We start from the raw sequence: 16251 nt of genomic DNA on the forward strand, positions 1-16251 counted from the left end.
TTTTTGGTTTGGTCTAGTCTGGAGTTCTTGTTTGTTTGTTTTTTAAGATTATAATTCTTTTGTTCTGCAGGCGTGACTCTAACACAAAACTTCTCTCCAGCTGAGTTCTGAGGCTCTCAGTTCCGGGATCTCTGAGTCTCCCCCGCCTTCCCCATCCATGGACTCGCCCCGCCTTTCCCCCCGCAACCCCCACTCGCCGCAGCACTTGGACTGTCCCGTGACGTCATGACGCTGCGCCACCCAATCCGCTGCAACCTTGAGGACATTTTAAACTTAAAGGCGGGGCGGCCCGGGAGCTCGGTCGGCGCCGTTGCTCTCCTTCGTTTCCCTTAGTCTGCAGCGGACAGGATGGCCGAGGAGGCTTCAGTGGCTGTCTGTGTTCGTGTGCGACCCCTCAACAGCAGGTAGGCGGCCTGGGGCGGCGTGGGGACCTGCGTCCCAGCCCGCGCTGCCCCGAGTCACACCGACACCCGGGTGCAGGACTCCGTTTCCCCGAAAACACGGTCCGACTGCGCGTAGTTCTGCTCAGGGGACACTGCCGTCCTCGCCTGATGGACGGAGACAGTGAATGTTCAGTAGTGGGAAAAGGTCGGGAATGCCAGAAAGAAAAGACAAGAGGGGGTTGATGAAGTCTACTGGGTTTGCTGGCTTCTGGCCTTCAGCTAGAGATGCTAAAGCTTGAGAAATTGGTATTAAACGGGTGGTCGATAGGCGAGATTCTCAAAATTGATTATTTCTTGCATTTAAGTTCCTTCCCTAATTTGGGAAAAAGCTGGCTCCTAGTTAGCATTAGCTGTTGACTTGACAGCCAGCTATATCTAAGGGAGTCTCCATTGGAGGACTACCTGGATGAAGTTGGCCAGTGGGCATGTCCTTGTGGTGGAATCTTAGTTCCTGGTTGATATGGGCAGTGCTTAGGCCAGTCTGGGTGGTTCCATTCTTACTCATGGAACTCAAGGCTGTGTAAGACAGCTACGTAGGCAAAACCCAGAGAGAGCAAGACAATAAACAATGTGCTTCATGAATTCTGCCTCCACTCCTGCTTGCGACCCTGCCCTGACTTTCCCTGGGGCTGGAAGTGTAGGCTGATATAAACCTTCTCCGTTCCAAGTTGCTTTTGATATAAACCTTTTCCACTCCAAGTTGCTTTTGGTCATGATATTTTATCACAGCAGCACAAAGCAAACTAAAACAGTATATCTATAGACATAAGCCGTTAACGATACACAGAAAAAAAAAAGAAAAACAAAACAAAACTGTGCAGAATGTTGAAAGAGCCACTGGGCCTTCAGAGACATGGGGTACCTGGTGTCAGGAAAACGCTAACACTACAGAATAGGTGGTTCATTGATGGATAGATCACAGAGATTCAACTTCCAGATTGCTTGACTGATGTGGTGTTTGGTACGAATAGGAATTTAGAGGAAGGTGGCACTGAAGAGATTAGTGGTGTCTGTCATGGTGGCACAGGCCTTTAACCCCAGCACTCAGAAGACAGAGGGAGGTGTATCTTAGTTGTAGACCAGCCTGGGCTACCTAGTGAGTTCCAGGCCAACAAGGTGAGACAATGTCTCAAAGTAAAGAACAGAAAGAGATTAGTGACATAGTTCAGGGGATTTAGGGCATGTCAAGTATTCCGGAAGATTCCAGAAGTTTTTTTGTTTTTTTTAAAGATTTCAGAGAGGAAGTAGAGCCTATGCAGACAAAGATAGTTATGAATATAGTTAAACATAAAATTATATTACTTAAATCTTCATTTTGCAAGAGGTTTGGGTTTTTTTTTTTAATTTTTGTTTGTTTATTTGGTTGGGGGGGGGGGCGGTTGGTCGGTTTTGGTTGGGTGGTGGAGGTGTTTTGAGATGGGGTTTCACTGTGTAGCCCTGGCTATCCAGGAACTCAGTTCCATAGACCAGGCTAGCCTCCAATTCATAGAGATCCACCTGCCTCTGCCTCCCTAGTGCTGGAATTAAAAGTGTGTGCCACCACTACCCAGATTTTTGAAACTTTGTATTGCAAGGTTCTCCGGTAATACAAGATCTTTCCCCAGCTCAGTAGCTCTCAGTTTTCCAGTCTTTGTGCCACACTCAGAACACTGCCAGCCCTCTCTGCATGTGGACTGTCTGGTGATGTCATGACTCTGCACCTCTGCAAGGCTCAGTCAGCTGTGAAGTTGACATTTCAAAAAAAGGGGGAAGGCACTGGGCTTGGTAGGCACCCTAGGTCTTCTGCATTTTTCTGGGCAGGTGAGATGTCAGAGGAGGTGGTGGCCACTAAACTGCACCCTACTCTCTCAGAGCTGGCAGTTTGCAGAAAAAAAGAATTATAATCTTTAAGAAATAAATCAAACCAGACCAAACCAAACCCAAAAAAAAAAAAAAAAAAAAAAGCTTTTGTTTTGTTTTAAAGCCTCCAGTGGGAACTTTCCTGCCAGGAAAGGAAGATTTTTGTTTTCTTTTCAAACTGACTTGAGGTGTTTTCCATTTCCTTCCTTTGTAGATGACAAAATTATGTCTTATGTGAAAAGTCAGACACCCCTAGAAAAGGGTCCTAATACATAATGAGAGTCACACCCTGAACTGTTCTTCCATTGCTGGGTACTTCGAGTGGAGGGCTTCAGTAGGGACTGGCGAGAAGCAGACCTTGAGCCCCATTTAGGAGAGTTGAGTCCCAACCTTTCCAGAGTAGACGCTGTATGTTACTGCTATTCCTTAGGACATGAAATGTTGTAAATTACCCCTCCTGTTATGTGACCACCAGAATCACGTACTAAAATGTAGCATTCCGTTCTTCCAGAGAAGAAGAACTTGGAGAAGCCACCCACATTTACTGGAAAACAGATAAAAACGCTATTTATCAGAGCGATGGGGGTAAATCTTTCCAATTTGGTAAGTTTATGATGGCATCCGTTGCTTCCTAGCCTGGTGGTGGTGACCTCCAATCCCTGCACTCTATAATCTGAAGATAAGGGGTCAGGAGTTCAAGGCCAACCTGAACTGCAAAGGTGTTCTAAATTGAGCTATTTTCCCAGACCCTAGGTGGTCATCTTATTAAAACTAGGAAGACAACATTTTGAGCACAGAAGTATAGAAAATAAAATGCTTCCTAGTAAACAACTGTTTAATATACTAATATATTTTTTAAAGGTAAAACAGTATGTTTAAGAGATTATAAAAGCAAGATTAAAAGTTTCCCAAGCATTTGGACTCTGTACTATATAGGTTTTGGTGGCCCTATATGTATATAGAAGATTTGAACTCATCAATTGCTTGAGGTTGATGGTATTACAGTACAGACATCTACCAACTCTGCTTAATCTGAAATCCTAACTGCACAGCCTCTACGTGGCGCTTGGTTTTCCCGTTTTACCCGAGGACAAGTGTGTGGTTCTGATAGAAGCAGAGCGATTGCTAGGTTTCTTTGCCATCACATTTTCCTATTTTAAAGATCACCATAGAAAGTGTCCCATTTTTTTAGTTTACTAACAAAAGCAAAGAGTGGCAAACTTAGCAATGCAGATGCCTAAGTATCACAGGTAGGTGACTAGTTCCTGTAACTTTTTTTTTTTTTTTTTTTTTTTGGATTAGGTGTCTTCCTGATTCAGCTTAAGCTAGGCTCTTAAAAAACAAGATATATTATAAAACAAAATTTCTCAGAAATTAATAACAGCTCACATTTCCTATGTATTAATATGCTGGCAATAATTCTATAGAGATGATAATGTACCTGTGTTACACATTGGAGGCAGGGGCCCAACATTTCTCAGTCTAATCAGGATTGGTACTAACATGGTCTAGAACCCGTCTCAGCCACTATGCCCTGCTGACCGTGAGGATACATAGGGTTGTTGAAGACCATTACATTTTCCCTGTGAGAAGGGTGTTTTCTGAAAAGACAGAAAGTAAGGAAATGTTGTCCTAAATCGTTTACCATTCTGGGTTCTGACAGTTTATTTCTTTGGGTGATTACTAATTCTTTGAAAATGCAATTGGTATGTTTGATTGAATTTCCGTGTTCTCTTTAGATCGTGTCTTTGACAGTAATGAAACCACGAAGAATGTGTATGAAGAGATTGCGGTGCCCATCATCAGCTCCGCCATACAAGGCTACAATGGTTTGTATTCACTTCAAGTTGCAGCATCCATTCCTTAGTGTTGATAGTTTGACTCACTGTAAGTTTGTTCTGAATCTTCTCAACTTTATCCCTAATGTATCGATGTCTTTCGCTTATTTTACAGGTACTATATTTGCCTATGGACAAACTGCATCAGGAAAGACACACACGATGATGGGTTCTGAAGATTGTTTGGGAGTTATACCCAGGGCAATTCATGACATTTTCCAAAGGATAAAGAAGGTAGTAACCTCAGGCTTCCTAGCACACAGTCGAGTGGTGGCAGCAGGAGGAGATTCATGCTTGGCTCCTGATTCCCATAGGAGAAGGAGAAAAGCAGAGCACTGACTCACACACTGTATAGAACTTGAGCCCGAAACCGTCTTTCCAACAAAAAGTAAACTAAGTTAAGCCCCAGGGAATCCTATCAGAAGGGCTATTATTAGTTCCACATTAGCCTTGTCAAGTTACTCGTAATTCTTAGGAAGTAGATGTGAGTTACAGAGGATGAAAGCTGTGGGCCACAACCTACACAACCTGTTGGGTGAGCTTGCTTTTAGATGAGCATTTTCACTAAGGTAAAAGCATCTAGCTTCAGAGCTTTCTTTGTAGCCTAGGCAGTGGGTCTGGGTGCTGCCTTCTTCCTCGCTGTAGTGTCGTTTTCATTATCCTGAAATTCTGCTTTTCTGCCTACTGTCAGAATAGCACCGTAGGTCCTGTTGGCTCTACAGCTAACTCTTTCCTAGGCTCTTTTACTCTCGGTGTGAATGGACGGCGCTGGTTTATAAATGGGGTACTTTCTGATGTTTGACACATGCTGTTTTCTCCTAGTTTCCTGAGAGAGAATTTCTCCTACGAGTTTCTTACATGGAGATCTACAATGAAACCATTACAGATTTACTCTGTAATGCTCAAAAAATGAAACCTTTGATAATTCGGGAAGACACCAATGTGAGTAAAAGATATGGATGACTGCATTGGGTCAGCCCAAGAATGGGTCTATCAGCAGTCACATGGGGCCAAAGATGGGCCCACAAGCAGGGAGAGCAGTCACTGATTACTTTCCTGGGTGTCTAGCTCCAGCAGACCAAATTTATATTCAGTATCCACACAGATGGCCCAAATTAACTAAATGAGTCGCTTTACTAAGTCATGTTGGAACAGTGATGGGGTTGATAGTGATGTGGCGGCAGATAAAGCAAGGGGGAGGAAGAGTGTCCAGTGATATGACAGGGTCATGTAGCAAATGGATGGCTTTATTAAAACCTTGGTGAATTAAGGTGACTAAGGGTATAAGGTGTGTTTGATACAGAAAATATAAACTAAAAAGATTCTGTTCCAAATGCCTGTTCTAAGTGTATGAAAGGTCACAGATTTGGGGTCTGATTAACTTTGGTGTGTAATGTTTATATTTATTTGCAAGGGTTTTTAAATAATGAAGTTTATAAAGAAAAAATAATTTTGTGTTCAATGTATACAGGAAATGGTAAATAAGTTCCTTTTTCTTATGTAATGGTTCCATTTTTTTACTTTGCCAAATTCTACAATGGATTGTAAACTTTGGAAGTAAACTTTCTTTCTCTAATCTTTTTATGATTATACTGTTTTCAGAGGACTGTATATGTTTCTGATCTCACAGAAGAAGTGGTTTATACAGCAGAAATGGCTTTGAAATGGCTCGCAACAGGAGAAAGTAAGACTGCTGAATTTTTTTTTTTAAAGATTTATTTATTTACTATATGTAAGTACACTGTAGCTGTCCTCAGATACTCCAGAAAAGGGTATCAGATTTCGTTAGGGATGGTTGTGTGCCACCATGTGGTTGCTGGGATTTGAACTCGGGACCTTAGGAAGAGCAGTCGGCACTCTTAACCACTGAGCCGTCTCGCCAGCCCCGAGACTGCTGAATTTTTAAAGTCATACCAAAACTATAAAGTCACATTTTTATTGAACTAAAATAAGATTGTTTTCAAGTTAGACTTGAGCTAAAGTAAACCTCATAGTTTGTCTTGGATTTTAAATTTATGCAATTGATATAACTCGTTTTTACAGAAAACAGACATTATGGAATAACCAAAATGAATCAAAGAAGCAGTCGTTCTCATACGATTTTTAGGATGGTAGGTAATTCTGTTTCTCCCTATATTTGGTCGTTCCAAAGAAGAATTTGCCCATTTTTGACAAATTGTCTTTTCTGTCTAGATTCTGGAAAGTAGAGAAAAGGCTGAGCCTTCTAACTGCGATGGCTCCGTCAAAGTGTCTCATCTGGTGAGTGTTTAGAAATCATAACTTTCTGTGTGGGCCCAAGAAGATGGGTTGTCTATTAAATGATTGCTTTACTAAGAACAGTTCACTAAGTAGGAAGAGAGGGAGGGTCAGTAGTTGGCAGGCAGTGGTCGTAGGCCAGCTTCAGGGTAAGGGTTAGAGCGTCTTTGTTTCTGAATGTGATAGCTACAGGATTTCAGCTGAGTCTCCTTCCAGCCACCCACAAGTCACAGCTCTATTTCTTTCCTGAGAGCTGAATTTTAGAATTTGGATGTTTCTTAAATCCTAGTCAGAGTAATATAGAATTATCTGATGAAATAACAAAAAAACTAGGTGGAAAATATTATTTGTTTGCAACAGGGAGAAAGCATGTTGATAAATGATGGGGACTTTGTTTTACTATCTAATGGTCAGCCTTGGGACCTTCTACATGCTAAGCAATGTTCTGCCACTGAATGCCACCCCCAACTTCCAGCCCATGAGCAGTATTAGACCATAAATCTCTTAAACAGAAAAGAGATATAATGTTCGTTGTTTAAAAACACATTGCACAGCCTCTGCTTATTTACACAGTCACTGAATATGAGCAATATGCTCTCAGTCTTGCTTACAAGACACTGTACACCCTGGCCCCTACCTACAGCCATCCATTCACCACTGGTGCCGCAGTGCCCTTTCTTGGGTTTGGTGGATGTTTGCTTTGGCTTATTAGGACAGGGTGGCCTAGAACTCTGCATAGTCTGGGCTAGCCTGGAACTCACTCGGGAAATAAGGCTGGCTCACAACTCATGGCACCCCTCCCTTTACTTCCCAGGTTCTGGGATTACAGATGAACAGCTAGATCCTTTCTGGGTTGGTAGCAAATACCCTACGGGGGTCTGCGCTGGGAACCAGCATGCTGACCTTTCTGTATATACAGTGCTGTTGCTGTTTAAGTCTTCATTTGACTCCCTCTTTGTCATTCACATGTCCTAGTCTCATGCCTTCCCTGTCCCCTATTCCAGAAAACATATTGTGTCCCTCTTTGCCCTTTGCCAGCTGCCTCTTTGAATATTCTCATCTATTTATATATCCCTTCCCTCTTCTCAAAAATCTTCTCTGTAGAATGTAACATGGCCAACCCAGCAAAGTACTATAAGAAGCCTGACCTCTAACGAGCTTGCACATGCAGTTAAGGACGTAGTCATCTTAGGTGTGCGAGAAGATGGGTTAAGACAGCAAGGCTCCATTGAGAAGAGTGTTTAGTGTCCCCCTTGGTTCTTGAATACTGAGTAAGGATGGACTAAAACATTAGAAGTAAAAGGAACAACAAAAACTACAGCAGAGGCCAGGTTGCGAAGATCCCGCTCTCCTTGGTAAAGTTTTGGATGATAGGACATTCCTCCATCACACAGCATGTTTATAAAGAAAGAAGGAGCAAGGTGTGGAGGCCAGTGTGGCTCAGTGAAAAAAATAGAGGCATAAACAGAGTAGGCTGGGAATGAGGATTCAGAGGGACTTTCCAATATACCATGTCTTTAAAGTATTCCTTTACTGAGTTAGAATTTATTCTTTGTAGTTACACCTCCTAAACTATTTTCATCTGTCCTACAGAATTTGGTCGATCTTGCAGGCAGTGAAAGAGCTGCTCAAACAGGAGCTGAAGGTAATAACTTGTTAATATCTGACTACTTATGTTGAAAGTTCTGATAATGTAATGATTGCCGTATGAAAGTCTTTATTATAAAAATCAAACTTCATTACTTTGACCTACAGCACCAGCTTAGTTGATAGTGCTTTGTAGCTGGGAAGCCCAAGGATGTACTGTGAGAACCATCTAAGCTGACTTAGTTAGAGAATTAGGAAAGGGAGTGGGAGGCAGCCTTCTAGGACTAACGGACTGAGTCTTCACTTTGCTATTTACCTTGACACCATACATACTTCAGAGAGCTTCCCTTCCCAAGAAGACGAAGAACAATAATGAAAACCATTCCCAGAAGACTCTAGTTAGTGTCTGAACTGCCAAGCTCCCAGATGTGTCCATAGGAAGAGCTGTAACATGAGGCCAGATGTTACTAGATGGGTTCTAAATTTTCATGATATGGTTGACCATTTGGTTCATCCCATTCTCCTTATATGAGGGATAAAACCTAAGAAAGTCCAAATAAAATGTCGTAAGGTTCAAATGAACTGCTAATAATAACTCTCATAAGCAAGAACCAGGTTGAATATTTTAGTGGACAAAAAGATTAGACCCGTTTTAATGCGTTATCTAGGAAAATACTCAAAGGTTGTATAAAACTAATGTAAGGTTTTTAAAATTCAGAGGTGTAAAGACTTAGTGAAAAAGCACACCTGTAAAAATGGCAATTATATGTGTATGTGTTCTAGATTTAAAATATTTCTAATTAAATCAAATGTACGTTTTTGTGTTTAAACTCGATACATTGATTTGAAATGTGTGTGGGAAGCAGGCAAGACTATCTGAGAACTATCTGAGGATAGTGATGGAGCTCCAGTCACTAGACTTGTGTCATCCTGAGTGGGCGGTCAGCCCAGGTCCACACCTGTAACCCCCAGCACTCAGGAAGCTAAGCAGGGAGGGCTGCATTTGAAGGAGATACCGTCTCAAGGGAAGGAAGGAAAATGAGTGTTTCAGATTAAAATTCAGTCCACAGTGGGCAAGGCTGACTGTCTACTACACAAAGTCTAGAAGTGGAAAAGAAAGGCTGGCAAACAGTAAATCCTGATGGAAAGGAGTAACTGGGCCTCTATACTGCACGGATTTCTCGTGCTGACGCTCCTGGCACGCACTGTGAAGAGCTTACACCCCACAGGTAACTAACTAACGTGGCAGAAATAACATTGGCCCCTAGTTATTTGTCACAGTGGTTTTGTGGAAGCTGTGCATTGTAAACCTGTGTCTTTCAGTGGGCCCATGAAACTGGGTCAACACACCTGGAGTTAGGTGATGTAAAATGAAGAAGGCCGGCCTTTACTGATAGGGAATTTTACATTTTCAAGGGAAAAGGCAAAGTACAAAGAAACATAAATAGACCATATAGGAAGGGGAAGGAAGATGAGTTTATATGGGAGTGATTGAGTCTGAAAGACAAAGCAAGGGAGTGCTGGGCTTCTAGTGGGGGGAGAACTGTGTGAACTGGGGAAGTGGGCATGTGCCTTTTCCAGTTTGCATTTTCCCTTTAACTGTTAGAATCATGTAAGCATATTAACAGTTTAAAAAGAAAAGTCCTGGCATTCGGTTGGAAGTCTGTGATTACCTTTATTTAAAAGTTTATAAAAAGTAGATTTGAACTGAGCAGTTAGAAGAGGACCTTGGGAAGCAGGCCGGTTTTCCTCCTCTTAGTCACTTATTTGATGTTGTTTTCTCTCAGCTGATGACATTTCTGCTTGACTGGATATGTAAGCAGCCTAGGGAGAGAGGATTGCTTAGGGTTAAACGTGAGGTCAGGCTTCAGCATCCATCGTAGCATCTGAGTCCTCCCAGCTCCCAAGCCAGCTTTGTCTAGTCCGGAGGTTAATTTTTACATGTTTGATTCAGGTGTGCGATTGAAGGAGGGCTGTTTTATAAATCGGAACTTGTTTATTTTGGGACAAGTGATTAAGAAACTCAGTGATGGACAGGTTGGGTAAGTTTCATTATATACTTACTTCTTAAAGGTTTTCTATTAGATTGAAAATATTTTAGTCATAATCAAGTGTGTTGATTTCTTCTACATTTGAAAAGGTTTTGGGTTTCTGTAAGCTAACTTTTTGAAGCACGTGTGTTCCTTTGAGATGTGGTGATTGTGCATACTTACAGGATGCAGTGACATTTTAGTGCACATGTGCTGTGCAAGGTCATTGCTGGGATAGTTTCGGTTGTACAGCTTCACATGTCAGCACGCTCCGAAGAATGTGGGAACCCTGGGCGATTTGGCCTGCTGCCCCAGCCATCTTTCCCGAGGCCCTTCCACGGGTGATGCAGTGCACTCTGCATGAGTCAAGAGTCCAGGCAACGAAGACCTCTGCCCACACCCCAGGCTCCCCATGGTCTGCATCCCTGTCCCACTCTGAACTGTCTGCCTAGAGAGCCCTTGGCCTACAGTTTTGTTTTATTTTTTAATTTTGCACACACAGTTGTTCATCAGAGGACAGCTGCTGGGAATCACTTCTCTCCTGTCACCTTGTAGGCCCCAAGGGTCTGACTCAAGGCTTCAGACCTTAGCATGGGTGCCTCTACCCACCGAGCCATCTCACCAGTCTAAAGAGCCCTTTCTTTTTTTCTTTTGTCTTTTTATTAGAATATTTTATACACAATTTATAAGCATAGTTTCTTCTGCATATAAATCTAACTTGAGTTTATTTCCTACCTTAAGTATTTTAGTTAGCAGCGTGATCTGCCCTATACAACCTGTAAAAATAATTTAATTTATAAAATTATGACTGAGTGTTCTCCATACATTCTCAACCTTTTTTCTTCCCACACTTGTTTCTTACTAAGGGGTTTCATAAATTACCGAGATAGCAAATTGACACGAATTCTTCAGAATTCCTTGGGAGGAAATGCCAAGACGCGCATCATCTGCACGATCACCCCAGCGTCCCTGGACGAAACCCTGACGACGCTGCAGGTGAGCTCGCATGTCAGTGCTGTGGGTGAGCAGCCTGCGGAGAAAAGGCCATCCCTCGCACTGGCAGGTGGTTTTCTACCATTGACAGAACATCTGTAATAAAGTTGATGTAGAGCCTAATAAATAGCATTCTTAATTTAATGTTCCAAGGCTTCAGTGATTTGTATCCCATCTCTGTAGTTTGGGGCACAGCCAATACTTTTAACTGAATGGTTTGATATTTTCTTTAAATAACTCATGTTTTTTTCTGTTGATACATGGTAACTAGAAGCTTTTTATCAGATTTATAAACAACAACAACAAAAAGTGTTACCTGCCACAAATAAGAATCTAAAAATATATAATGTGTGTGTAACCAAACATTTAGTGAATTTCTACTAACTGTAGGCTGCATATGAGCTGAAGGCCTGAATTTTCTATTTAAAAAGAAAAGAAAATAGCAAACAAGTTACTCTAGCAGCTTTCTTGGTGGGCGTCAGTGTCCACCGTAAGATCGGCTCCTACCCGTAGAGCTGTTGCAGGGATGGGGAATGTAGCTTGGTAGAATGCTGCATAGCGTGCACAGACCCGGAATTTCCCACTGTGGGAAACCTGTTTTAATGCATTAAAGCTGGGCTGGGTGGCACATGCTCCAAATCCCAGTATGTAATATGCTAAAGCAGAGAGACCAGCCTCAGTAGCATAACATACTCTTGTAAAATGGAAAATAAATTAAATCAGGGATTGGGAAGCAGAAACAAGATAGTTACTCTGAGTTTGAGGCTAGCTTCATCTACCTATCAAGGCTTGGGCCAATCTGAGACATATAACAAGCTTCTGTCTAGAAAAGGAAAAAATGATAGCCAATGAGTACTGGGTCAAGGTACTGCCAGCCGCACAGAGTTTATAAAGTAGATGAGACTTGGCTTCCAACATGATTACCTTGAGTTAGTATATTGACTAGTAAGAATCGTGTCCTGGAGCTAAAGAGATGCTCAAAGGACAAAGCACTTCCTTCACTAGTGTAAGGACTAGAGTTCAGATTCCCGGCACCCAAGCTGGGCAGACATAGCAACTCTCCTGCAGTCCTGCTCTCAGACGGCCAGATGAGCAAGCTCCAGGCTTTAAGAATCCTTGCTCTTTAAAGGTCTACATAATTGTGAGTCAGTTGAACGTTGGCACTGAGGGGAAACAGTTTGTAATAGGTGATGACCTTGATTTTCAGTTCAGTTCCATCAGTCACTCATAGCTCTGTGCAGTTTCCCATCCAGTTCTCTTGGTTTTAAGTTCATTACATGCCTGTATATATTTTGAAATTAATTTTAACCTGAGTATTTGGCACATGATGGCTTTCACTTTCAAAAATCTGAGAGAAAAAAAAAAAGAATCCTTGCCTCAGTAAAGAAGGTGAGGCAATGGAGGGAGATACTGAGCAACCCTTGTCTTTTATACACACACACATGTGTACCTACACACATGAACACATCACATATACACTTCACCACCCCCACCCAAGGAGAGAGACAGACAGACAGACTAGAGTAAAAGAAAGGGTGTGTCCTTTCAGCCAGGTGTGCTGTGTCTTTTTGCAATGAAAGTTGGTTGTAAGAAACAAGTATTATTAATAATTGGAATTATTTTAGCATTGAACATCTTATACTTTTATGTTTTGTCCCAGTTTGCCAGCACTGCTAAGTATATGAAGAATACTCCTTACGTTAATGAAGTGTCGAATGATGAAGCTCTCTTGAAAAGATACAGAAGAGAAATAGCGGATCTTAGAAAACAATTAGAGGAGGTACGTATGGTTTTTATTTTGGTAAAGGACTAAGAGCCAATACAGAGTAATGGAGATTTGCCTAAGAAACTATAAATTTATAAATATCCGAATTTCTGTAACTTAATTTTAAAACAAGCAGGTTTTAACTTAAAATAATTGGTTCATAAAACTTTAGCTTTAGAAATAGGGTGGTAGAACGTCACCTTGCGTGCACAAGGCCCTGGGTCCATCTCCAGCAACAACAAAAGAAATTCACTACAAAATACCTTGTTTCTGACAGTTGGAGATGTCATTAAATTGGTGGGGTGACTGCCTGGTGTATGCAAAGCCCGGAGCTCAAAGCCCAGCACCTCAGAGAAAGCCTGCTGGTGGTGTCTGTAACGTTAGGGCCTGGAAGTTGGAGGGAGAAAAATCAGGGAGTTGGGGATTATCCTTTGCTGGGTAACAATTTCTAGACCAGCTGAGACTACGTCTGCTCTAAATAAATGAATAGGAGGGTGGGTTCTTAAAATTATTAGGATTCTTGAAATTATTAAGCTCTGTTACGGGACTATGGATGTGTAATGTACAGTGAGCTAAAGCTACCTGTGTATGTTGACACTCTCCTGAATGCCTCCGACGCTGAGGGCAGGCGTAGCCCTCTAAACATAGACTGATGAACCTGCCTTCCACCTCAGGCATTATAACCATCATACTCCCACAGCTCATAAAACCTTTCACTTTACGAATGTTTTTTAATGAACTGAAATGTCAAATGAAACAAGACCATCTCTTCTTTTACAGTCAGTTTCAAATTTCAGTTTCTGACTTTCCTACCTATTCATATCTTCATAGGTATTTAATAAAATTAACATTACCCTCACATGACACACAGTAGCATAATGAGAAGAAATGTATGTATTTTATCTCTTAAATTTGAGAAACTATTGGCTTTGGTAACTATGTGTTGGGGTCTTGCAGGTAGATAATATCTAGTCTATAATAAAGTTATCTATATAATATTATATAGTAATGTAATATTTTTTAATTAGGTATTTCATTTACATTTCCAATGCTATGCCAAAAGTCCCCCACACCCTCCCACACCCACTCCCCCACACACACCCACCACTCCCACCTGTTGGCCCTGGCGTTCCCCTGTACTGAGTCATATAAAGTCTGCACGACCAATGGGCCTCTCTTTCCACTGATGGCCGACCAGGCCATCTTCTGATACATGTGCAGCTAGAGACATGAGCTCGGGGGAAAGGGTACTGGTTAGTTCATATTGTTGTTCCACCTATAGGGTTGCAGATCCCCCCAGCTCCCTGGGTACTTCCTCCAGCTCCTCCTTTGGGGGCCCCGTGATCCATCCAATAGCTGACTGTGAGCATCCACTTCTGTGTTTCCTAGGCCCCAGCATAGTTTCACATGAGACAGCTATATTAGGGTCCTTTCAGCAAAATCTTGCTAGTGTATGCAATGGTATCAGCATTTGGAGGCTGATTATGGGATGGATCTCCGGGTATGGCAGCCTCTAGATGGTCCATCCTTTCATTTCAGCTCCAAACTCTGTCTCTGTAACTCCTTCCATGAGTGCCTTTCTCCCAATTCCAAGAAGGGGCAAAGTATCCACACCTTGGTCTTCGTTCTTTCCGAGCTTCATGTGTTTCGCAAATTGTATCTTATATCTTGGGTATTCTAAGTTTCTGGCCTAATATCCACTTATCAGTAAGTACATATCATGTGAGTTCTTTTGTGATTGAGTTACCTCACTCAGGATGATGCCCTCCAGGTCGATCCACTTGCCTAGGAATTTCATAAATTCATTGTTTTTAATAGCTGAGTAGTACTCCATTATGGAAATGTATCACATTTTCTGTATCCATTCCTCTGTTGAGGGGCATCTGGGTTCTTTCCAGCTTCTGGCTATTATAAATAAGGCTGCTATGTACATAGTGGAGCATGTGTCCTTCTTACCGGTTGGAACATCTTCTGGATATATTCTCAGAGGTATTGCGGGATCCTCTGGTAGTACTATGTCCAATTTTTTGAGGAACCTCCAGACTGATTTCCAGAGTGGTTGTACAAGCTTGCAATCCCACCAACAATGGAGGAGTGTTCCTCTTTCTCCACATCCTCGCCAGCATCTGCTGTCACCTGAATTTTTGATCTTAGCCATTCTGACTGGTGTGAGATGGAATCTCAGGGTTGTTTTGATTTGCATTTCCCTGATGATTAAGGATGCTGAGCATTTTTTCAGGTGCTTCTCAGCCATTCGGTATTCCTCAGGTGAGAATTCTTTGTTTAGCTCTGAGCCCCATTTTCTAATGGGGTTTTTTGAATTTCTGGAGTGCAGCTTCTTGAGCTCTTTGTATATATTGGATATTAGTCCCCTATCTGATTTAGGATAGGTAAAGATCCTTTCCCAATCTGTTGGTGGTCTTTTTGTCTTATTGACGGTGTCTTTTGCCTTGCAGAAGCTTTGGAGTTTCATGAGGTCCCATTTATCAATTCTCTATCTTACATCACAAGCCATTGCTGTTCTATTCATGAATGTTTCCCCTGTGCCCATATCTTTGAGGCTTTTCCCCACTTTCTCCTCTATAAGTTTCAGTGTCTCTGGTTTTATGTGGAGTTCCTTAATCCACTTAGATTTGACCTTAGTACAAGGAGATAGGAATGGATCAATTCTCATTCTTCTACATGATAACCACCAGTTGTGCCAGCACCATTTGTTGAAAATGCTGTCTTTTTTCCACTGGATGGTTTTAGCTCCCTTGTCAAAGATCAAGTGACCATAGGTGTGTGGGTTTATTTCTGGGTCTTCAATTCTCTTCCATTGGTCTACTTGTCTGTTGCTATTCTAGGCTGCCCACTTTTCCCTACCTATTCAACATTGTACTTGAAGTCCTAGCCAGAGCAATTAGACAACAAAAGGAGATCAAGGGGATACAAATTGGAAAGGAAGAAGTCAAAATATCACTTTTTGCAGATGATATGATAGTATATATAAGTGACCCTAAAAATTCCACCAGAGAACTCCTAAACCTGATAAACAGCTTCAATGAAGTAGCTGGATATAAAATTAACTCAAACAAGTCAATGGCCTTTCTCTACACAAAGGATAAACAGACTGAGAAAGAAATTAGGGAAACAACACCCTTCTCAATAGTCACAAATAGTATAAAATACCTTGGCGTGACTCTAAGGAAGTGAAAGATCTGTATGGTAAGAACTTCAAATCTCTGAAGAAAGAAATTAAAGAAGATCTCAGAAGATGGAAAGATCTCCCATGCTCATGGATTGGCAGGATCAATATAATAAAAATGACTATCTTGCCAAAAGCAATCTACAGATTCAATGCAATCCCCATCAAAATTCCAACTCAATTCTTCAACGAATTAATTAGAAAGGGCAATCGGCAGATTCATCTGGAATAACAAAAAACCTAGGATAGCAAAAACTCTTCTCAAGGATAAAAGAACCTCTGGTGGAATCACCATGCCTGACCTAAAGCTGTA

At 41.7% G+C, this 16251-nt stretch overlaps 1 protein-coding gene across 1 annotated transcript in view; it reads left to right on the top strand.

The window, feature by feature from the left end:
* Positions 1–252: 252 nt before the first annotated feature.
* Positions 253–16251, top strand: part of Cenpe (centromere protein E) — a 60978-nt gene continuing 44979 nt past the window's right edge. Inside the window, exons 1-12 of the mRNA NM_173762.4 lie at positions 253–404; positions 2794–2885; positions 4022–4111; positions 4236–4354; positions 4943–5062; positions 5723–5804; positions 6164–6231; positions 6314–6379; positions 7970–8021; positions 9918–10005; positions 10860–10989; positions 12647–12766. Coding sequence (NP_776123.3) covers positions 349–404; positions 2794–2885; positions 4022–4111; positions 4236–4354; positions 4943–5062; positions 5723–5804; positions 6164–6231; positions 6314–6379; positions 7970–8021; positions 9918–10005; positions 10860–10989; positions 12647–12766 — 1083 coding nt within the window. The 5' untranslated portion in view covers positions 253–348. The remainder of the gene's footprint in view (positions 405–2793; positions 2886–4021; positions 4112–4235; positions 4355–4942; positions 5063–5722; positions 5805–6163; positions 6232–6313; positions 6380–7969; positions 8022–9917; positions 10006–10859; positions 10990–12646; positions 12767–16251) is intronic.

The sequence above is a fragment of the Mus musculus genome, chromosome 3, assembly GCF_000001635.26.
Source record: "Mus musculus strain C57BL/6J chromosome 3, GRCm38.p6 C57BL/6J".
NCBI classification, from domain to species: domain Eukaryota; kingdom Metazoa; phylum Chordata; class Mammalia; order Rodentia; family Muridae; genus Mus; species Mus musculus.